Source organism: Schistocerca nitens, chromosome 5 (genome assembly GCF_023898315.1).
Source record: "Schistocerca nitens isolate TAMUIC-IGC-003100 chromosome 5, iqSchNite1.1, whole genome shotgun sequence".
NCBI classification, from domain to species: Eukaryota; Metazoa; Arthropoda; class Insecta; order Orthoptera; family Acrididae; genus Schistocerca; species Schistocerca nitens.
The window spans coordinates 701089303-701113958 of record NC_064618.1 but is presented as its reverse complement, the minus strand read 5'-3'; the positions used below and the strand labels follow the sequence as shown (position 1 = coordinate 701113958).

The following is a 24656-nucleotide window of genomic DNA, read 5'->3' as shown; positions in this document are numbered from 1 at the left end:
GCTGACTCCAAACTATCGCCATTTTCGACTTCAGTGGTCTCACTCGAGAGCCCGTTGGAGGGCAGGGTGAAGTTCTGTTGTCTTTTGTGATTAAAGCTGGTTCTGCCTATGCGCCAGTGATGGCAGTGCGCTAGTTAAGAGGAGGCCGGCTGAGGGCCTGCAATCAACTTCCTGCGTGCTAGACACATTGGAGAGCTGCGATTTTGTATGACAGCTGGAGCGTTCTCGTGGTTATCCCACGCACCCTGACTGCAATTTATGTACGTCTTTGGTGATTCGACCTGTTGTGCTACCGTTCATGAACAGCTTTCTAACCGTTGTTTTCCACATACCGCTTTTGTAATCCAGCAAGTTCTACAATGTGGCGACATATTTCTTGGCGTGCTAGTTCCCCAGATCTGTCTCCAGTCGAGCACATAGAGGACATCATCGGACGATAACTCCAGCGTCATCCGCAAACGGCATTAACCATCCCTGTATTGACCGACCAAGTGCAACAGGCATGGAACTCCAGCCCAAAAATTGACATCCAGCACCTGTAAAACACAATCCAAGCACGTTTGCATGCCTGCATTCAGCATTCTGGCGGTCGCACCGTTTATTAACGTACCACCATTTCACATTTTCCATGGCTTATCTCGCACTTTGCTCTTGCATTCTTAATCACTTAGCCGGCCTGTGTGGCGGAGCGGTTCTAAGCGCTTCAGTCTGGGACCGCGCGACCGCTACGGTCGCAGGTTCGAATCCTGTCTCGGGCATGGATGTGTGTGATATCCTTAGGTTAGTTAGGTTTAAGTAGTTCTAGGGGACTGATGACCGCAGTTGTTAAGTCCCATAGTGCTCAGAGACTTAATCACTTAAATAAGTTACCCAGACAATTGCATTTCCGAAATTTCATTACTGTGCAGTAGACACAAATTGTTTTATGGTGTTGCGATTTTTTTCCGTCAGTGTGTTAGCACACATTCTGCTGCAGAGCGGAAATTCATTTTGCGTACTACATTACCAATTCCATTATGCACGTATACAAGGGCAACAGAAACATTTTACAAGTATAATAGAAACAACCTTCTAAATACTTTTGGCTCGTATATTTAATTCCGTCCTCGTTTAAGTTAACTGAACTGAAGTAAGTGACATTGTGAAGGAATTTACGAACGCTAAACATCGGAAAACGCATTTTCCGTCGACTTTTTGTTATTTTTAAAACGGAATGATTTATTTCTTGATTTAGTATTTTGTGGAGATTCTGTGAATCTACATCTACGTACATGCACTGGTGCTTGGTTAGGTAGTCAACCTGACTTCATCATCATTTTATGATGCTCAAGTACTGCTCGCACTACGCCGGCGGACGGACCTTCTCTGCGTGTTGCCTTCATGGGCCGTATGCTGATTCGTGGATCATCCTAGACAGGCGCAGAATCCTTTTTCTTGATCATACTTCCGAGCGAATAGTGGTCTACCCCGATCCATTGTTTGCTGTGCTGAGGAGTCTATCGTAGCAATGCGACAACAAGTGGCTGCAAATACTGGATGGTTTGACTCTCTTAGCAATGCGACGATAAGTGGCTGCAAATACTGAATGGTTTGACTCTCTTTTGTCTGCAAACGCGTTTCGCGTACATCCTTATAGCCTTGGGCACCCTGCCATTCGCGTGGTCTGCTTACGAAATTAATATCTTGAAAGTTCGAGATTGATTAACGTCGGATATATATAAAAGTGATATGTAAACATCGGTATCACGAATGCGTCAGCGGATAGAATTTTTTTTATAAAATCTCTGAATGATCTAACATAATTAATTTTCAATAATAGTGACAGATTTCAATTGTTAGATTTTACCTCAAAACGAATTAAACGTAAATTTCATAACTAAAAATGAAGTTTTTTCGGACGTATGTTTATATGGATTTTTTTTTTTTGCTTTGTTGTTTCGAATCTGACCCCAATGTTTGTAAAAGTAGTTTGACGTTGTCCGCCTGTGCATGTAATGTCTGAAGAAGAATGTTCTAAGAACGGGTAGATGCAAACTTCAACAGCACTATGAAACAAAACTAAAATACATTACAAAAATTAGCTGGAGTTATGCTGACGCGGCCACGTCTAATATCAGTAAAGCTGCTGTCTCTAGATGGACAGAAAAAAATGATAGATTTTCCATGTACTGTCTTAATGGAAAAAAATGGTTCAAATGGCTCTGAGCACTGTGGGACTTAACATCTATGGTCATTTAGTCCCCTAGAACTTAGAACTACTTAAACCTAACTAACCTAAGGACATCACACAACACCCAGCCATCACGAGGCAGAGAAAATCCCTGACCCCGCCGGGAATCGAACCCGGGAACCCGGGCGTGGGAAGCGAGAACGCTACCGCACGACCACGAGATGCGGGCGTCTTAATGGAAACGCCTGAAATAGTTTACCATTACGGGCAGCAGAAATTCCTCACCAGAAGTTGTGAGTGTGGGCCCAGGCATGCGAAGTGCCTGATCAATAATCTCTTCAATTTGCTACTTAAATAAAGTCAATCATGCGTCTTGATTCTCTTCGTTGTTTGTTCGCTATTGATTGGAACAAAACTAACATTGTGATTTCCGTGTTGCAACTCTATCAAACATGGAAGATTTAAAAATTTCCATTCTTAAAGTTTCTTGTCTGATGAAAGGACTTCTCTCACTTGAGATGGTTGTTTGCGAAGTTTCTCGAGGTTTCTTGTTTCCACTAGCAACTGCTACGTTGACAGATTACAAAACTGCTTATATCCGCAAATTCACTGCATTCCTGTATAGAAGTCCTGTGACCTGTTACCGAAACCATAGGCAGCGGACGGGAGATAGAATAGCTATTGTTCACTGTGTCTGTCCTCAGAGGTCACCAGAGATTGCACCGTTTAACCGTTATCTGTCAGTGGCTTCGGGGGAACTACTGGACGTTTCGATTCAATAAAGGGGAAGTCGCTTTGCCTCTGTCGCAGATCAGATATAACAACGAATGGGAGACCTTAACAGTGTGAGTTCGAAAGTGGGCCTGAAAATTAACATTAAAGTCACAGAGCTCGAACTTTTCCCTCTGTCTCGGAGTGTGTGCTTTTTGGAGACCTCTTCAGACACGTCGGGTCCGTCATTTCCAAAACCGAATTTATGTTACCGACAGCTTTCGAGGCAATGTTTACTGTTACGTCGATTTCCTTTTTTGAACGTCCAGTCGTTGCCTTCAACTACTCCAAATACAAAGACGAGTCAGTTGGTTCAATCTTCTGACAGACTGAACTGGTCCGGGAAACGGAACTGAAACCTTTCACGGTCAGTGCTCTTGGTATGCATCGCAGCTTGTGTGAGGTTTGAAAAGTAAGAGGGAAGTGCTGTTAGAACTGAAGCAGTGAGGGCAGGTCATCCGTCCTGCATGGATAACATTGCTGCTGAGAGCCTTACTCTCAAAAGACAGGGTTCCAAGTTCGAGTCCCGTTCTGGTACCAGGTTTTTGTGTCAGGAAGTTAAATTATGAAACCAGATGAGTATTTCCTATATGGGGACAATAGGTCACCACCACTAGTGGAGAGCGAATGAAAGTGACAGGAGAGTAAAAATAACTGGGAATGCTTTCGATGAAACAAACGGGGTGTCTGTAAACTAAGTCTGAAACGGAAATTTTACAATTAATGGGAATTACTAATTTGACAGATGACAGTGAGACGTGGCCTTTCAGTGAGAAAACCAATGAATAGCTGACAGTTACTCGGAGAAAAATAATAGATGCAGTGTCGAAGCTACAGCTAGATACAAAAGACCACATTAATGTACCTTGGAACAAATTTTAGTGCAAGATGTAATTATAATTGTAAAGAAAATTAAAATCGCCAGGATATGTAGTTTAGTGAACGTACGGTCGGTGGTGCAAGGATTATTTGCTAAATTTCAAGAGCTAAGAAAAAAACGTTGATGAATACCTAATAGAAGGTGCAAAGAGGGCATAAAAAACATACTGTAGCGAATGGATGTATACAACTGAACGCTTTAATGCATGGAGAAATATGGAGATGGCGTTTATCGAGTGTTGGATGTTGAATGGTTGCCAATGAAGGTAGATACCCTATTCCTGAAGTGTTCGTGCGTTTTTCTTCGTTTTCTGTCATGCGTTCGGCCCATCGCTAATTAGATTTTGCGCAGGCATGCGCAACAACAGAGAACTTCATGGCCAGTATCAGTAAAAGTGGAATCTTGGTTGCTAGGCCCTATAATTTAAATTGTCTGGTTCTCCTTTGACTCAACTTTTCGGTCCCACTGCTGCTAAAATGTTCGAGGATTCTCAGGGTGGCTGAATTGCCGCGTCTTGTGAAAATCTGAAATTCTGACTTTTGACGAATTCTTGTAGAATATCCCACCCGCGGGATCGAAACTTTTGATTGATGTACGAGGAGAAAGTAAAGAAACCGAATGAGCGAGACGATGGTTTTTCATTAACATCATAGTATATCTCTGTACGACATCATTTAGTTATTTTTTGTGACGAAATATTATTTTTATCTGAGAACGGAGTTGATATATGCTTGAGTTGTGTAATCGGGCAAAATCAATTGACAAGAAAATCTACTTCGTCTTTAAATTTTAAATTCGTATGATTGCTTTGCTGCATCTCTCACATGAACGTTGTCGTTCGCTTTTGGATTCCACGAATGTTGCATTATTTCTCGTCAGGAATCCTGCCTTACATGTTTTTTTTTGTTTTTTTTTTTCGAAAAGCCTCTTGCAGTTTTACCGTCTACCAAACCTTACAGCATGACGGAGAAGAGAGTTTCGTGTCTCTGAAAGGATGCCCCTTCCAGATATCTCTCCTCAGTCGTAACACGGCCATGACATTACTTCTGTCCTCAGAAGGAGCGTCATAGTTGTCTCCTTTTGATTATCAGATGTCTCTTCCACACCGTATTTGGCAGTTAGAAAGAGGGTAAACATGCAAAAATCGGATTCAGGTAAATGCTAAGTATTTTTTGCTTTCATCTCGACATGTGCGATCTTCAGTTATGAATCTACTGTTTGTCTAGTCATTGACATCGTCATATACGAAACTGAATGTGCATTTACTAGCATTTCGCTTTTCGCATCCAAAAGCGTCATCAGAGAGATTTTTCCTAATTTCTACACTGCTGCCATAAATTTCCCTGTTATTGTATTATAGGAGTTCTGTGCGAAAGTCAAACTCTGTTAGCTATAGCTAACTACTTTTAGCAATTGTGCAAAAAAACTTAAAAGCACACGTTCGTATTACTTTTGCTAAATACGCTGAGAAATCTGCTAAAAATTGTCCGGCACTGAAATATTGTGAAACGTAGATTTTATCGATTTTCTACTCAATACTCTGTACCATGTCATTGCTGGCTGCAGACGGACAGAAACTATTGTCAACAACACAAACATTCGACTCTCTACACAAGTGAATGATGCGATTGACGCACAAACCCTCCTCTCTTCGCTCTAGGTCTCGTGTACTATACAAAAGTCGCAACGAATGTCAACAGTTTAGCGAACGGATTTACTATTTGGCGGAATTTTCAGTTGCAACGCTCATTTTGAACGACCGCTGTTTGCGAACGAGAAGCATTTTGCTTACCTCGTTATCACAGCTGTAAGCACAGTGACTGTTGTGTGAGTCAGTGCAGAAATGTTCCATTTTCTCGCACTACTTCCCATGCATGCAACGTGGAAACGGAGGTTTCTTTCACTGCTGGCCGCCGGTACAGCAATGCAGTGTCGGCAACCTGGTGCACATTTTATACACTGCGGTGTGAAACTCGTGAGAATCTGCAAGGATGAATTGTATTCTGAAGGTATATTAATCAAAGAAATTGAGAGAAAATTAACAAATTATGGCCAATGTGACTACTTCCGACAGGTGGCTGTAAACGCTTGAAAAGTAAGTGACTATGTCATCAAACAAATAAAAAATCTATCTTACACGTTTTTTGTTCACGTTAATTTAAACATAAATTTACAATGTAGCACCAGTTATTAACGTTTTAAAAGTAACCGAAAATCCATCTTTCGTAAGTAACTACAGTAATTATATAAATCTTGAAAATACTTTGTTTTAGAAATTCGCCTTTTTATTCACCTCTCCTTAAAATAAGACGTCATTTGTCTTTAAAACAGTTGGCAACGTCAGTCAGGGTTAATGTATGAAAGTATAACAAAGAACGCCTTGAATGTGAGGAAGCATTTGACGCATCACATTTTGTCTACGATGCAACCACAATATCTGTAATGTTATGTGAGCTTCACTGCCCTTTTTTTAAAACTAATTTGTGCCTGATTTTATTCTGAGAAGCTCAGTAATGTATGTAAATACCGTAAATGTAAATTTGATTCAAAAAGTACTTGAAGTGAAGTGAAGCGCATCTGGACAGCAAGAAACTCTTTAGCGCGCAATCCCCTCAACGATATTACTTGTGAATCTTTGAGAATGGACTCTAAAAAAAGACGATTTATTAAAAAAAAGAGGACTGTTAATCTGTATCTTGTGGAAAGAGGACGTGTTGCTAGGCCGTCGCTCAGAACGTTTGGTTACATTTAATGAAAATTGCTATTTCAGTGATGAAACCGAGTAAAGTATGTGTAATAGTTGCCAAACATGTATGTATACAAATTTTCTGGAAGTGAAGAACAGAAATATCTTGTTTTTTGGAAAAAGAGGTGAACTTCATTGTCGTCGCCGGCTATCAATCGACTGAACTGTAAGTGTTCAAAGTTCACTAAAATGCAGGGAAGGAAATGCATTCTATAATTTTCATTCAATGCGTAACAACCTTTCATAATTTCTAAATAGCAGTAATTGGATTATGTTCTTGTATAATAGTATGGTGCTGAACTCCTCTGACCAATTTTGATGCAGCAGGACGTGTAGTTTGAAGGAAGTTTGTGTGCCAAGAAATCTCCTTTTCTCACGAAAAGCAGATTGCTGTTTGATGTTATTTACTTACAACAGTGGTCCCTTAGATATGAAAAGCTACGAGAACTTGGGCTCAAAGCTATCCGCAATACGGCCAAGTAACTAACAGAGTCGTATTTTTTTTTTAAAAAAAGCAATTATGAACAGATTTCGAGAAGGTCCAAAGAAATATGACCGTTTAGTGCATAAGAATAACTATGGTTATTCAAGGGAGTACGAGACGGATTTTTACAAGATGTGCATGTTAGTGACCTACTAAGTTATGCACAATAAATTACAAGCAACACAGATTATAGGGATTTCAAGAGAAACAGTGGATAGTGGCATAACTTTAAACAGTGCTACAGAACTGGAAGAAGTAGGATAACTAAGCCGGCCGTTGTGGCTGAGCGGTTCTAGGCGCTTCAGTCTGGAACCGCGCGATCGCTACGGTTTCAGGTTCGAATCCTGCCTCGGGCATGGATGTGTGTGATGTCCTTAGGTTAGTTAGGTTTAAGTAGTTCTAAGTTCTAGGGGACTCATGACCTCAGAAGTTAAGTCCAATAGTGCTCAGAGCCATTTGAACCTTCCGCTGAGTGTGGTGAGTCATTAGCAGCTAATACTTTTCCTGTCATTATTGCCAACACATCGCTTTCGAACTTGCGACCTTGTAAGCGAAATGTCGGAGGAGATCCGCACGGGCCTGGGCTCGTGCTCGCCGCGCAACGTCACCTGAATGAAAACGTCAAGAGACTTGTCATCCAGTTGCCTCACGTTGAGTGAAGCTAACCAAACACGAAGAGTGAGGGAACAACATTTGTATAGCTGAGCTGGCCATAGTTAGTATCAATAATTTGTTTCACTCGACTGAAAAAAACCGACGAGACGAAAAAATTTTCGGCTGGGCAATCGGTTGTCAATGGCAGTCGGTTGTCCCATCATTAGCAGCTATCCTTTCAGCAGGAGCCTGACAATTTTTTTTCTCTCTGTTGGCTTCGAAGAGTGCAGGTGAAAGCACAGTGCTGTGACGTACACATCCTGTGAGACACACGTAACAGGAGAGCCCAATATAACCGGAAGTGTCAGCCAGTCAGGAACTGACATCGCCAAGTGCAGGGGAAAACAACGGCTATGTTTTCCCTTTACAGACCCTCACTGCTAGTGTTTATTGAACATCCTTGTTTGTAGATACCTTCTATTCACTCGTTACAGTGAGCAGACGACAACGCACGCGCGTCCGAGTAACGACGCTTCTTATGCTGAAAATGTTGTATAATATTCCTAAAGCTACGTTGTCCAAGACGCGACAGTTGGCTGCGACTACGACGCTGCCCCCTCCTCTTCTATCATGGCAGAAGGCGACAAGGCCAACACGACAGGAGTCGTCGCTGTTTCCCAAGCTCTGGTCGGCGGCGGCGGATTCAAATACATAAGAAAAATAAGAATTCCGATTTTCTTGCTGTAAAAAATACTGTATGTTAATGCACCAAAGTTACATCGGCTCCCAGAGTTATTTTTTCGATACAGATTCTCCTTCTACTTTAAAAAATTGAAAAGTATCTTTTCCGGTTTTGCGTGCTTTTTTCGCTGTGTATTACTTCTCTATCGATTGTGAGGAAAGTAAAAGGCACAAAAAATTGATGTTTGCGTATCTTACAGTTTCACATCACAGCTTGATAATAAGGTGTCTATTTTTCCGATATTCGTCACAGTTATTCCGGTATTTAATTTACAAGTAACCTACTGCATAAAATTTGAATTGTGTACTGTGAAAAATGTTGTCGCTGGCTACTTTGCGTATGGTTCACGTTAGGTCATACATCGTTGCCGATGAAAAGAAGCTAACATATCGACATTATTTTTAAAGTTGAGATCAGAATGATATCGATCTCCGTTTCCTTGATTTGGGCTCATATATCTCCGGGAGCGTCGCGACCAGCCGCCAGTTCTGTCGACGCGCAACGTGAATCAAGTGGTCATCACACGGTAGATAATGCATTTGTTTTGTTTCGCTGACACATTTGGACCTAATGAAACCATTTTATGTCATATATTTCTCCGGTATGAGTTACTAATATTTCTCCATATGCTCTTGACAATTTCATTTAAAACGCCACGAAATGTAGGTTTCTTAAAAGTAAAGACATGCTGCCTTCAATATATTTTCTTCTCATTCTTGGGAAGAGGATAAATTACTCACCTCTACTATTTTCTTCTGAACCTGGACGAGGATACCCAAGTAGAAGCAGACGTCCTAGCAAAACCAACAAATGTCAAAAATTTACGTTTTTCAACAGCGAAAAAACGTTCAAATTAGTTTAATATCAAGACACCAATCTAACGTTTACTTTCAAAGTAAAGGTATTGTAAAATGTAACTTTCTCGTTGTACTTTAGATTTTTCATTTTGTAATGTACTTGTCGTTTTCAATTTTTATCGTAAAAAAAAGAGTAATGCGAAAATTGACTTGCAAGTTCATTTTTATCATTCTAATTCTACATCTGCATGGATTATACTGATTTTCATAACAGGACTGAAAAATTTGCATTAATGGGAAAATAATATATATTTCTCTCACCTGCCAGTTTCAACTGTGTACCAATTTCTTCCCAAATTCTGTCTCTGAACAAAGTGTCCCTATATTTAGGGTTCTTCAAATCGTAAAGGCAAGGATGTTGCGAGACCAGCTCACAGAGCATCACATCCTGTGAGTGGCTCATTTCAGTTTTCCTTGACTGGCTCGACATATTTCTGGCAGCCGTACGTCTTTGTGTCGTCCGACTTCCGTCGCAACACTGCTCACTGGTGCAGTGCTGCGGCAGCTGCCGCAACAGTCGCGCGTCGTATCCCAAACTCGAACTGCGCATGCGCCAGCAGCCAACTTCTGACGTCACGTAGCGACCCGTCGCAGTCGCTAGTGTGCGTCGCGTCTTGGACAACGTACCTAGTCTTTCGGTTTTACAATGTTAGTGCAGGCTGTTGTTCCTAGTTTTGTTTTCTTATTAGGAGATCTGAAGATGGCTGTAGGTCACAGCTGAAACTGGTGGTTGTAAAAGTAAAGCCATTGATTGTCGCCTGGTTGGTTAAATAAAAGAAGTATAAAAAAAATTCGAAATTATTTTATTGTGATTTTCAGCCTCGGGTCATTGTCAGATAATTCGCATCTGTTGCTGTGTAACGTATTCATGTCGTCTGAAGATGGTTGTATGTCACAGCTGAAACTGGTGGTTGTAAAAGTAAAGCCATTGGTTGTCGCCTGGTTGGTTAAATAAAAGAAGCATAAAAAAATCGAAATTATTGTGTTTTTCAGCCTCGGGTCATTGTCAGATAATTCGGATCTGTTGCTGTGTAACGTATTCATATCGTCTAATGTCGGGCCTGCTGGTCTAGAGGTAAAGTACCTACCTGTTCGCTGGACCGAACCCCGGTCGGGCCATCGAAATTCTCAATCCGAGTTTAATCCAACCTTCCTCTCTCAACGACGCGAGGAGTCGCCGGGAATGTCACATGCTTCGGACTCCACGGTAAACTGTAAGTCTCCTTCCCCCGACTGGATAAGTGCGGTACGTTGCGGACACGGATGTCGCCAATTGGCGACCAGTCGAAAGATTTGCATTTGCCACTGAGCCGTAACCGTATTATAATTATTGTTTCCTGTTCTCTCTCTCCTCCCCCTCTCCCCCCTCTCTATCACTCTCACTCTCACTCTCACGCTCTCCTTGTCTGTCGTGTGGCGGCTCGCCGCTGGGTGAAAGGGTTTTTAATGTAACACCATGTAGGTGACTTGCGCGTCGATGATAGTGAAATAATGATGAGGGCAAAGCAACGCCCAGTCGTAGAGAGGAGAAGGCAGCTGGCCATGCTGACCTTGCAGCTACTGGCGCTAAAATGTCGGTGGTGTTAATTTAATAAGAAGTCGAAACCAGTCGTAGTACAACAATTGGTGTGACACGCGGATACTCTGTTTCCTTTAAGAGGTATACTTAATTTGTGTGTGTGTGTGTGTGTGTGTGTGTGTGTGTGTTAAAATGTGAAAAAATGAGGGAGAAGAAGACAGTTAAGTAAGTGCGAGTAGGGTTCGTTACGAACTTAATTTTGTACGTAGATGGTTCATCTACACGTTTTGCTGAATGTGTTTGGGAATATTAAAGTATTTGACATGAATGACCGAATTTTTTGACTGCAAGACTTAAAAGCTTAAATGTTTCACACTGCCAAGGGACCATAGACCTTATTATTTTATATAAATTTCAACTTGGTACTTCTACCCGTTCCTGATAAAAAAGAGGGCTTAACAGGCGCAGGCCGCTGTGGCCGAGCGGGTCTAGGCGCCCCAGTCCGGAACCGCGCTGCTGCTACGGACGCAGGTTCGAATCCTGCCTCGGGCATGGATGTGTGTGATGTCCTTAGGTTAGTTAGGTTTAAGTAGTTATAAGTTCTAGGGGACTGATGACCACAGATGTTAAGTCCCATAGTGCTCAGAGCCATTTGAACCATTTTTTTGCTACGGCCGCAGGTTCAAATCCTGCCTCGGCCATGGATGTGTGTGATGTCCTTAGGTGAGTTAGGTTTAAATAGTTCTAAGTCTAGGGGACTGATGACCTCGGATGTTTAGTCCCATAGTGCTCAGAGCCATTTCAACCATTTTGCTTAACAGGCGGGTGGACGAACGGACAGGTGGACAACAAATGGTGGAAAAAATGATAGCTTTCATGTGATGAAAGTTAAGTTTTCGTTTTTCTTTCTTTACCTGTACTGTGAAACCTTGCTTCTTGACAAATTTCATGATTCTAGGCCAGCGGGAAGCACCCTACATATTTTGACGAATGAGTTTGCAGGTATCGAAATATGTGACATAAATGCCCGTATCTTTCGATTGCATTGAGTTAGAAGCTTCAATTTTTTGCATTATCAAGGGACCGTAGACCGCAGTACGTAACAAATTTCACCTTCACACATTTTCCCGCTCCTGAGGAAAAGGGGTCCTAAACAAACAAACTTACAGTACAACAAACTGATCATATAATGTTGTAGGGTAGTGTCTTAACATACTTCAATGCAAGTCCGTTAGAACACACACTGCAGACAATTGACAGCCGTATTAAATCATTAATTGTATTCGCAAAATATGAATACGACTGTACACCGGCTATACGTTTTACTAGTAATATATGAAAATTTATGTCGGACCGGGACTTGAATCTGGATTTCCCCGCTTTACGCGAGCGGGCGCCTTAACCACTTTGGCTATCCGTGCACAACTCACGGCCAGACTCAAATTTCCAGATGCCCTAGTGTCTACGTCCCAACGTGCTCGCATACAAATCGTACGATTCTGGTACAGTGAGCGACCTGGTTTCTGCTCGTCACATTTGTATGCGAGCACTATGGGACGTGGACACCAGAACATACAGTATTTTGAGTTTGGCCGTGAGTCGTGCGCGGAAAGCGAAAGTGTTTAAAGGGACTGATATGGCGCGCAGCGCTATCCTGTGATCTTGTTTAGAGCGCGCGCTATAATCGATTATAGTTCGCTGTTCTGGTGCGGGTGGCACTCCGGTGCTGATTTGCTATTACGTCGGCTCTGCCTGAGCTGCTGGTGACTAGCGCTAAGGTTGTTGTGCCTCGCAGTATGAGCAGAGTGGTCTGGGGCAGAGGCGACTCGCCGCTGTGCTGGCCATGCGGTGGTGATTAATTGGAGTCGGCGTACTTGTTTTGCCTGCCTGTCTGATGTGGAGGACCGGTGGGGTCCTGTGATACTCTAGCGCGGAGACAACTAGTTGCTGAATTTCGGAGTCGTCTTCCAGGTTAGGGTGTGGGCTCGGTTGGCTCGTCAGATTTTCCGCTGGAAGCTCCAGCAGCGGTTTCTGAACTTCATACTGATGTGGGATGGCGTTGTTGGAAGTTTTTGCTGTGTGTGTGTGGGGGGGGGGGGCACTTTACGATATTTGTGGGTACTAATTTATTTGCTCAGCTGGAGTATGTTTTGGTTATCCCGCTGAGTGGGTCGTTGCCCACCCGGTCTGCTCAGCGTTACCTTTGGTGGTGCTTGTTGGTTCCTTTTTGAAGGAATTCACGTAGGTGGTCCCTGTTACCTGCCCGGAGTTGCGTTCATGTGTGGTATATTTGGCATTTGATGTGTTAGGTAAAGTCTGCCTAAGAAAGGCAGTTTTGGACAGTATATGCCTAGTGAATTACTGCTGCTTGGTATATGTGGTCTTCTGGGACCTGAACAACACGATCTCGTCGATTTGGTTTGTGTAACAGCATTTAGTGGTATGTTCTGTTATTTTTATCTCACTGTGTTATTATTAACTTGCTGGAATAGTCGCGTTTGGTGTCGTTAAGGCACTTCTAAGACTGTGGTTTGACTATTCATGTGCGCTTGGCTTTTATTGTTTTGTTTTAAGAAGCGAGAATTGTGTATTAAGATTTGTGTGTGTTGGCTTCCGGCACTTGTTAAGAGCGCCCGAGTTAACAGCGCCGTGGTTATCATGTGCTGTCGGGAGACACTTTGTTACTGGAAGCCCCAATGGAACTTAGCATTTTTCTTTCGTAACTGACTGAGGGGATCCGCTAACAAGGCAAAAACAGGGACGGACTTACGAAAAAAAAATTACACATACCCACGAAACGGGCAACACCTTGTTTATCGCGGGAGGCTGAAACTCTCTAATAGCTCGTGTCCGTTCCTGATCTACCTGTACACCTCTTTCAGAGACAACATGCCCCGAGAAGGCAATACTAGTCTTACACAAACTATAGTGTACAGAGTCTGCTGTTTGGATACTATTGGGTAGAAATCCTTGGATAGTTGTCCTATAAGAAGACACATTCCAGCGACCACTCGCGTAAGGCGGGAAATCCGGGTCTCGACACGATTTTCATATGTAGCCTGTTTAGAACGGCACTCGCAACTGGCGGAAACTGTTCATGATCTCGTATGGGCTCCCTTCCTACCGATTGAAGGGGACCCTAACGAATTTCACGGTGAATAGCGATATGAGGTGCATTTTGTGTTGTTACAGATGGCCGAGTAGCGGTTGCCGTACACCATGGACGTGAACGTGACGCGGTGGCTGGTGGCGCTGCTGGTGGCTTCGGCGGCCGGAGGCGCCGCGTGGGCGGACGGCGGCGCGCTGCGGCGCGTGGCGCGCTCGGCGCGGCGCGACATCTCGACGTACCGCGCGTACCGCGACGTCACCGTGCTGCCGTACGCGGTGCCCGAGCGCGCGCGGCTCGCCGTCTTCTCGTTCACGGCCACGGAGGAGATCCGCACGGGCCTGGGCTCGTGCTCGCCGCGCAACGTCACCGTCGACCTGCGGCCCGGCAGCTTCCCCGTCGTCAGCCCCGACGGCGCGCTCTTCCCCGACGACTTCGCGCCCGTGCTCAGCGGGCCGTGGTACGCCGGCACTGCGCTCAGCGACGGCCGCACCTTCGCCGTCAACGTGACCTACCCGCTGGCCGGCGACTGGTACGTCATTTCTTACGTCAGCTACACCGACCCCGACGACGACAAGATCACGCAGCAGGGGCTGACCGCCTCGTGCACCACATTCCTCGAGTCCACGCTGGACGTGCTGCAGGCGCCCGCTGACGACATCGCCGTGCTGTCGATAGGCCAGCCGCTGCCGCAGCAGGTGGAAGCCGCCGTGGGGCAGCCGCTGCTGAAGGAATACTCGGTGTACGTGCCGGCCGCCACGTGGGAGGTCACCGTCAACGTCACGGTAGAGCGCTGCCAATCGGGGTGTCCCTCGATAACGGTTCTGGTCCGGGCCGGCGGGCTCCCCACTAGTGAGGACACGGGCGATAACAGCACACTGACGAAGACCTGTGACAGTGAAGATATCGTCTCGGCCGAAGACTGCATCTTGAGCTTCGCCCCGTGGGAGGAGAGTTGGCACTATGTGGCGTTGGTACTGGACCTGCCCGAGAAATCGTCCAAGAGGAACGTCAGCGCGGTGACCTTCTCCGTAGACGTGTCGACGGTGCAGACGGCGATTTCCCCATTCTTCCTATCGCTGAACACCAGCGACGTCGCGGCGCCGGCCGGCAACGCCTCCGCCACGCCGACTGCGCTGGCGGTCGGGGAGGCGGCGCGCTGCGACGAGTGCTGGCCGCAGGTGGCGCTGATGAAGCAGTCGTACCCGCCGTTCTTCATGCTGAACTACGTGCTGGTGCCGGGCGCAGACGGGAAGTCGCCGCCGGCGCTGAACGTGACCACCGCCGGGCCGACGGTACTGGGCTTCGCGCTGCGCCCCGTCTCCGAGGTAGGCGGTACGCTGACGGTCCAGCTACAGCTGCAGCTGGACGCGCAGCTGCGCAACGCCACGGCGCGCGGCTCCGGCTTCAACGTGTCGGTGGTGGCGTGCGTCACGCACGGCACGCGTGCCCAGCCGCTCGCCGGCGATCTCTGCGTCGCCCCGGGCTTCTCGTCGGGCATCCAGGAGCCGCTCGCCGTCAACTCGACGAGCAGCAAGGCGGCCGCCGCCAAGGTGCACATACCGTTCCCCGCGCCCGGCGCCTGGTACCTGTCGCTGCAGCCGCTGTGCTGGGCGCAGGCCAACGGCTCCGTCAGCTACCAGCAGTGCACCGGACTCACCCAGGTCGCCGTCTCCTTCGTCATCGACTCGGAGGTTAGTGTGTGTGTATTTAGGCTTGATGCCCACAAGCTGTTGACACTGGAGAGCAAAAATTAAGGAGGAAAATAGCTTTCACATGACGTGTCAAAGCTATTTTCTTCCTTAATTTTTGCTCTCCAGTGTAAACTGCTGGTTCACATGACGTGTCACACCCCCCCCCCCTCCCCCCATGAACCATGGACCTTGCCGTTGGTGGGGAGGCTTGCGTGCCTCAACGATACACATAGCCGTACCGTAGATGCAACCACAACGGAGGGGTATGTGTTGAGAGGCCAGACAAACGTGTGGTTCCTGAAGAGGGGCAGCAGCCTTTTCAGTAGTTTCAGGGGCAACAATCTGGATGACTGACTGATCTGGCCTTGTAACACTAACCAAAATGGCCTTGCTGTTCTGGTACTGCGAACGGCTGAAAGCAAGGGGAAACTAGAGCCGCAATTTTTTCCCGAGGGCATGCAGCTTTACTGTATGATTAAATGAAGATTAGATGGGTAGATCACATAACTAATGAGGAGGTATTGAATAGAATTGGGGAGAAGAGGAGCTTGTGGCACGACTTGACTAGTAGAAGGGATCGGTTTGTAGGACATGTTCTGAGACATCGAGGGATCACCAATTTAGTATTGGATGGCACCGCGGAGGGTAAAAACCGTAGAGGGAGACCAAGAGACGAATACACTAAGCAGATTCAGAAGGATGTAGGCTGCAGTAGGTACTGGGAGATGAAGAAGCTTGCACAGGATAGAGTAGCATGGAGAGCTGCATCAAACCAGTCTCGTGACTGAAGACCACCACCACAACAACAACAACAATGACGTGTCACTGCCAAATAACATAGCTGTATGAAACTTGGAACATACGGGGTGGTCCATCTGAAGTTCCGGATGAGGTTATCTCGAAAACTAAGGGGGTCATCAAATGATACTACACGTGTTCTCCAGCCCCCGCCCCCTTCGCTGGGGTGGGGGGCAACCTATAAATCTTAAATGGAAACACCCATTTTGTTTTGCAGATCCGGATTCTCCATAAAAATTAATCAAGTTTTGTCTGAAACATTTTTTAAATCTTTGACAGACGGCCGCGGTAGCCGATCGGCTCTAGACGCTTCAGTCCGGAACCGCGCGACTGCTACGGTCGGAGGTTCGAATCCTGCCTCGGGCATGGATATGAGTGATCTCCTTAGGTTAGTTAGGTTTAAGTAGTTCTATGTTCTAGGGGACTGATGACCTGAGATGTTAAGTCCCATAGTGCTCAGAGCCATAATAATCTGACAATGGAGCTTAATGAACTCCACCCAACAGAACATCATCGGCAAGCAGAGTAGTTATTAACGAACTGAGCAACTAGAAAGAATCTCATACTTAACGTTGCCGTAGGTGTAACCTATCTACAGGGTGGTCCATCTGAAGTTTCGGATGAGATTATCTCGAAAAGTATACATCGGGTAAAAATAGTGGGTAAGACAAGTTCGTAAGCTCAAAGGGGGACATCAAATGATACTACACGTGACCTCCAGCCCCCGTCCCCTTGACTGGGGCGGGGGGCAACTTTTAAATCTTAAATGGAAACACCCATTTTTTATTGCAGATTAGGATTATCCAAAAAAAAGTAATCACGTTTTGTGTGAAACACAATGACAGATGGCGCTGAAATCGAGTAAAAAGTAAATGTGGAGAAGATCTCTGATCCATTTACAATTATCCGAGAAAGACGCATCAAATCGATAAAAAATGTGCACCAATTCTTTAGTTATGCCAAATTAAGCTATTTTTGTACAAAATATTCTGTATCCTACTTTTAGCGTTACCCAGGAACGACGACATGGACGTAGTAGAATGTGTTCCCATGGGGTGCCTCATTAGTGTGAGTCCCCTTGCCTCTCACATGTTGTGGTGCTTAATTTATGATATGAGCCACGAAGAAATTGTTCAAAATTATCCCCATTTGCTTCGGTGCATAAAGTCAATCGTCTGCGAAAGTTATCCACAGTTTTGAGCAGTACATCCCGTGATATGGCCGCACACGCTCTTCGAATGCGTTGCTCCATTTCGTTTCGGGTTGTGGGCTGTCTTTCATAAACAAATTTTTTAAATAAGCTCACAAGAAAAAATCAGGAGATGTTAGGTCTGGTGAACGTGAAGGCCACTAAATTGGTCCGCCGCGTCTTAACCACCGACCGGGGTACCGTAAATTTAAAACGTTCCGCAGATTTTTACCATAATGGGGAGCTGCTCCAGCCTGTTGGAACCACATTCGCTGCCTAGTTTCTAAATCAGTGTCTCCCATTAGCTCCAACAAATCATAGCGGAGAAATTGTAAATAAGATTCCCCAGTAACATTTCGGTCAAAAAAATACGGTCCTATCAAGTAACCGTTTAAAATTCCACACCAGACCATTAACGACCATTTTTGTTGATTGTCAAAGGTTCTGTGCCAGTGTGGATTGACAGGGGACCAATAATGACAATCATAACAATTTAATTCGCCATTGTTTTTGAATGAGGCTTCATGGGTGAACATAACGTATCTAAAAAAATCATTGTCACTTCTTATCATTTCCAAGGCCCATAGGCAGAAATGCACGCGTATCTGCATATCTTTCGGCGTTAATGCCTGCGTCAGTGTGATACGATACGCATGATATTTATGTGCCTTCAAAACCGTCAAAACAGTTGATTTCGGTGTTACAGTTTGTCTCTAAATCGCACGACTACTAATTTCGGGATCCAGTTAAACACAGGCGAAAACGGCAAGGGTGCGAGAGTCATTTTCATTGTATGCGCGACGACGAGGTGGACGGTGCATGTATCCATTTACAGTTCGTTGAGTGCAATTTCGAAAAATGTTTTCACTTGGATGTCGTCTGTTTGGGAAACGATCCGCATACAGTTGCGCAGCTGCAGCGTAATTGTTAAGGCATTTACCTACAATTAACATCATATCAAGATTCTCTGTAGGAGGATAGTGAGCCATGTTTCGCTAAAGAATGATTTACTTTCGTCAATTGAAGTTTACGGTTCACAATCCGAAAGTGAAGTGACGTCTGATCACATTGCACCGACCTTAATTCTGAGCCATAGTTCGCAGTTTGGCCACGGTAGCGCCACAGTCGGGTGAGTAATGCAGTTGTGAAGAGTTCCCTAATGAGATTTTGATACCATTCCGCCCCCCTCTGTCAAAAACAAAAAAAAGATTAATTTGGACTAATGAAAGAATTGGTGCACATTTTGTATCGATTTGATGCGTCCTTCTCGGATCATTCTACATAAATCGGAGTTCTTCCCCAATTTTAATGATTCTCAATTTCAACGCCATCTGTCAATGGTTTAAGAAAATGTTTTCAGACAAAACTTGATTACTTTTTTAAGGAGAGTCCGAATCTGCAATAAAAAATTGGTGTTTCCGTTTAAGATTTAAAAGTTGCCCCCGCCCCAACCATGGGGGCCGGGGCTGGAGGTCACATGTAGTATTATTTATGTCCCCATTTGAGCTTACGAACTTGTCTTACCCACTATTTTTACCCGCTGTATAGTTTTCGAGATAATCTCATCCGAAACTTGAGATGGACCACCATGTATATAGAAAGAACAGTTCAGTATAGTGCAGAAGCTTACTTAAATAAATAATGAGAGGAACAGAAATGACAGTTTTATTCAAATGCAATTATTACACTGAAGTCACCATCGTTCATGATGGTCCCCTGGACCGTGTAGGGCGGGACACGGCTCTTAATAGGGCGTGAGGTTACCACGGATGACAGTACACGTTCTGCAACATCCTCCTTTGGTGACCACAAGGCTGGTACGGAGTTCTTCAGCCAGGGCGTTCCATTCCTCTGCCAGCGTTGTTGACAGATGCGGGATGGTCGTTGCTGCATGTGCACGCGCTGCAATACGTCTTCCCAATGCATCCGACACGTGATCGATGGGATTAAAAGTCAAGGGAAAAGACACATCAGTCCGTTCGCTGAATATCCTCTCGTTCCAAGAGCGGTGTCACACGCATTGTTCGATGTGGTCGCGGATTATCTTCTATAAAAATAAAGTTAGGGCCCAGTGCACTCCTGAAAAGACTCATATGTGCAAGGAGTACAGCGTCACAGTTATGTTGACCGATGAGTGAACCATATTCAAGGATTGGAGGTGAGCACTTCTACGCAGAATTATGCCTCCCCACACCATAACACCTGGACACCACGCCGATGATGTTCGACACTATTCCTGGGTGCATTATGTGTTCCCGTCAGTCGCCATATGAGGGTACGTCCCAAATCACTACTCAGACTGAATCTACGCTCTTTCAAGAAGAACACACGACTCCACTCCTCGCTGGTCCAGGCCCTGTACTCTTGGCACCATCACGGCCCGTGCACCCGGTGAGGAAGTTGGAGCGTGAGACTGCGTGCCTTGCAGTCCTGTTAAACGTGGTTGTAACTGCGTTCCCTGTTTCAAAAGGGTCCCTTCTTTCCTGTTGCACAATGTATAACACTGTGCTATTGCACACGATACTCTTTAAAGCCTGTACTATGGTAAGTTGACGGGCTTCACCTTAAAAGAAAGGATTTTTGTATAGATTTTGACCGCGTGTACCTGAATGGAGGCAAAATCAGACTTACACCCACTCAGTAATAACACTGATACGTCAAGCAAGTCCGAAGTGCAACCACACGTTAGGACGGACAAGAAACAACACAGAAGATGCTACCTATTTGTTAATAATACGGTCGCCAGCCTAATTAGGCATTAACTAAGTTTCTTCGCTGTACAAGTTGATGTACGTTCATGCCAAACAATACGTAGCAATACTGCATAATATGGTAAATTTTAGAACTGGAAAATCTACTGAACTGATAATTTCACTTTCTGTACCAATATGGATAAATCATAAATACATAACATTACACTATAATGTTTACTACAAGACTTCGTACTGTCTATTGACCGGATTAAAATCGGGCATAGGTTACCCTAGAAATAGCACTTTCGAAACACTCATACAATGTCAATTTTGAAAAAGGTAAAACACTGAAAAATTTTGGTTTTATATTGACTTTAACTTTGCTGGTCAAATCAGTTCAGTACACTTCAGAATTCAAATGAATAATAAGAAAGAAGGGTGGGGACCCTGAAACTGTTATGATCACTGTATTGATAATTTTGATTATTGACATCATTAAGCACTCAAGATTTCCAATATATGAGTTACTACTCTTTTTGTCTTATTTCCTGCTCATTTAACTACCATTATTTTTGTCTCAAATTAATTAAACTTCATTACTAAACCAATTTCAACATTATCTTCCAACTTTGTCAGACCTATATTATTCGTTTATTATTTCATTAACAACAAAGTTCTTTAAACATCATTCTAACATAGCTAGGTCTGCAGGTAATTATTATTAGCATAAATTTTAATTCTTCATCTCGGGACACTCGGATTGCACAACATGTGGAAAGGACCCTCGCTAGGTTAGTTGTGAGGATAATTAAATGATAGGACAGTTCTGGTAAAATTTAAGTTGTTATTGAACAGTATGGAATAAAAGTAACACTGGTCCATACGAATACAGTACTAAAAAGTTCAACCTGTTCGAATCGATGCGGCGGTTGCCAGGCGGCGAGATGGCGAGGCACAGAGCACACATACAATCACAGCAATGGCTCTTGATGTATCGGCACTTTGCTTCTTCTTAGCGTCGCAATACTTTTCCGTTTAGTGCCTATGGAATATTGCCATGCTGTATAGGCGTCGGAAACGGCACACCCGAGGCTCAACGAAATCACGTTTTCCAGGAGAGCCTCCTCGGTCCAGATCGTGTTGCTCAGATCAATGCCCAACTCCGAATACTACTACTGCTGAGCCCGTTATGCCGTGCAGCGCCCGTGTGCATTTTCCCGCGCTCGCCTGTCATCCACCTTTTACCGCTCCCCTACAGACAGGGTATTCACCAAAGGTTTTGCATTCTACATATCCTAATACATTGCCTACGTATGGACCAGACGCACCATTACAACTTCGACATCTTACAATAGTTTCAATGTTTCTTACATTTCAATTGTTGTAACATTGCTTGAAATTTGACATAAATATTAATATTCACATCGAAAATTGTTTACAGCTTCTTTAACATGTTGTTGTTGTTGTGGTCTTCAGTCCTGAGACTGGTTTGATGCAGCTCTCCATGCTACTCTACCCTGTGCAAGCTTTTTCATCTCCCAGTACCTACTGCAACTTACATCCTTCTGAATCTGCTTAGTGTATTCTTCTCTTGGTCTCCCTCTACGATTTTTACCCTCCACGCTGCTCTCCAATACTAAATTGGTGATCCCTTGATGCCTCAGAACATGTCCTACCAACCGATCCCTTCTTCTGGTCAAGTTGTGCCACAAACTTCTCTTCTCCCCAATCCTATTCAATACTTCCTCATTAGTTATGTGATCTACCCATCTAATCTTCAGCATTATTCTGTAGCACCACATTTCGAAAGCTTCTATTCTCTTCTTGTCCAAACTATTTATCGTCCATGTTTCACTTCCATATATGGCTACACTCCATACAAATACTTTCAGAAATGACTTCCTGACACTTAAATCTATACTCGATGTTAACAAATTTCTCTTCTTCAGAAACGCTTTCCTTGCCATTGCCAGTCTACATTTTATATCCTCTCTACTTCGACCATCATCAGTTATTTTGCTCCCCAAATAGCAAAACTCCTTTACTACTTTAAGTGTCTCATTTCCTAATCTAATTCCCTCAGCATCGCCCGACTTCATTAGACTACATTCCATTATCCTTGTTTTGCTTTTGTTGATGTTCATCTTATATCCTCCTTTCAAGACACTGTCCATTCCATTCAACTGCTCTTCCAAGTCCTTTGCTGTCTCTGACAGAATTACAATGCCATCGGCGAACCTCAAAGTTTTTATTTCTTCTCCATGAATTTTAATACCTACTCCGAATTTTTCTTTTGTTTCCTTTACTGCTTGCTCAATATACAGATTGAACAACATCGGGGCAGGCCGCGGTGGTCTCGCGGTTCTGGGCGCGCAGACCGGAACCGTGGGACTGCTACGGTCGCAGGTTCGAATCCTGCCTCGGGCATGGATGTGTGTGATGTCCTTAGGTTAGTTAGGTTTAAGTAGTTCTAAGTTCTGGGGGACTGATAACCACAGCAGTTGAGTCCCATAGTGCTCAGAGCCATTTGAACAACATCGGGGAGAGGCTACAACCCTGTCTTACTCCCTTCCCAACCACTGCTTCCCTTTCATGTCCCTCGACTCCTATAACTGCCATCTGGTTTCTGTACAAATTGTAAATAGCCTTTGGCTCCCTGTATTTTACCCCTGCCACCTTTAGAATTTGAAAGAGATTATTCCAGTCAACATTGTCAAAAGCTTTCTCTAAGTCTACAAATGCTAGAAACGTAGGTTTGCCTTTCCTTAATCTTTCTTCTAAGATAAGTCGTAAGGTCAGTATTGCCTCACGTGTTCCAACATTTCTATGGAATCCAAACTGATCTTCCCTGAGGTCGGCTTCTACGAGTTTTTCCATTCATCTGTGAATAATTCGCTTTAGTATTTTGCAGCTGTGACTTATTAAACTGATAGTTCGGTAATTTTCACATCTGTCAACACCTGCTTTCTTTGGGATTGGAACTGTTACATTCTTCTTGAAGTCTGAGGGTATTTCGCCTGTCTTGTACATCTTGCTCACCAGATGGTAGAGTTTTGTCAGGACTGGTTCTCCCAAGGCCGTCAGTAGTTCTAATGGAATGTTGTCTACTCCCGGGGACTTGTTTCGACTCAGGTCTTTCAGTGCTCTGTCAAACTCTTCACGCAGTATCATATCTCCCATTTCAACTTCATCTACATCCTCTTCCATTTCCATAATATTGTCCTGAAGTACATCGCCCTTGTATAGACCCTCTATATACTCCTTCCACCTTTCTGCTTTCCCTTCTTTGCTTAGAACTGGGTTTCCATCTGAGCTCTTGATATTCATACAAGTCATTCTCTTATCTCCAAAGGTCTCTTTAATTTTCCTGTAGGCAGTATCTATCTTACTCCTAGTGAGATAGGCCTCTACATCCTTACATTTGTCCTCTAGCCATGCCTGCTTAGCCATTTTGCACTTCCTGTCGATCTCATTTTTGAGACGTTTGTATTCCTCTTTGCCTGCTTCATTTACTGCATTTTTATATTTTCTCCTTTCATCAATTAAATTCAATATTTCTTCTGTTACCCAAGGAGTTCTACTAGCCCTCGTCTTTTTACCTACTTGATCCTCTGCTGCCTTCGCTACCCATTCTTCTTCTACTGTAGTTCTTTCCCCCATTCCTGTCAAATGTTCCCTTATGCTCTCCCTGAAACTCTGTACAACCTCTGGTTCTTTCAGTTTATCCAGGTCGCATCTCCTTAAATTCCCACCTTTTTGCAGGTTCTTCAGTTTTAATCTACAGGTCATAACCAATAGATTGTGGTCAGAGTCCACATCTGCCCCTGGAAATGTCTTACAATTTAAAACCTGGTTCCTAAATCTCTGTCTTAGCATTCTTTAACATAATAGCATGAAACAAAAAAGAAATGAAATCAGAATATTGATTACACTAATTTATCGAAAATCAAAAGAAAAAAAATTATATGTACAATAGTACAGCGTTGTTGTTGTTACAAATGTAGCAGTCATCTGCTGCTTTAGGCGACCACGGTCGACCATCCCCTCTCCTCCGGCAGCAGTCCGTGTGGCTCCAAACGCTCCCCATCCACGTGAAACAATGCTATGACCAATACCAATTTCCTGGGACATAGTCGTCACACTTCGTCCTCCTAGTTTTCCGATGATTCTGCCTCGTATGAAGTCATCCAAATGCAGTCTGTTTGACATGATTAAATGAGACGCCACCACATGTATCGTAACTGTTCGCTGATACACACACACACACACACACACACACACACACACACACACACACACACTTTTCCATTCCTTCACTTGCCTCGTGCCGGCCGCTGTGGCCGAGTGGTTCTAGGTGCTTCAATTTGGAACCGCGCGACCGCTACGGTCGCAGGTTCGAATCCTTTCTCGGGC

At 44.4% G+C, this 24656-nt stretch overlaps 1 protein-coding gene across 1 annotated transcript in view; it reads left to right on the top strand.

Annotated features, from left to right (window-relative positions):
* The first annotated feature begins 13982 nt into the window (after nucleotides 1-13982).
* Nucleotides 13983-24656, top strand: part of LOC126260669 (post-GPI attachment to proteins factor 6) — a 140154-nt gene continuing 129480 nt past the window's right edge. The window contains exon 1 of the mRNA XM_049958006.1: nucleotides 13983-15563. Within this exon, the coding sequence (XP_049813963.1) occupies nucleotides 13983-15563 (1581 nt within the window). The remainder of the gene's footprint in view (nucleotides 15564-24656) is intronic.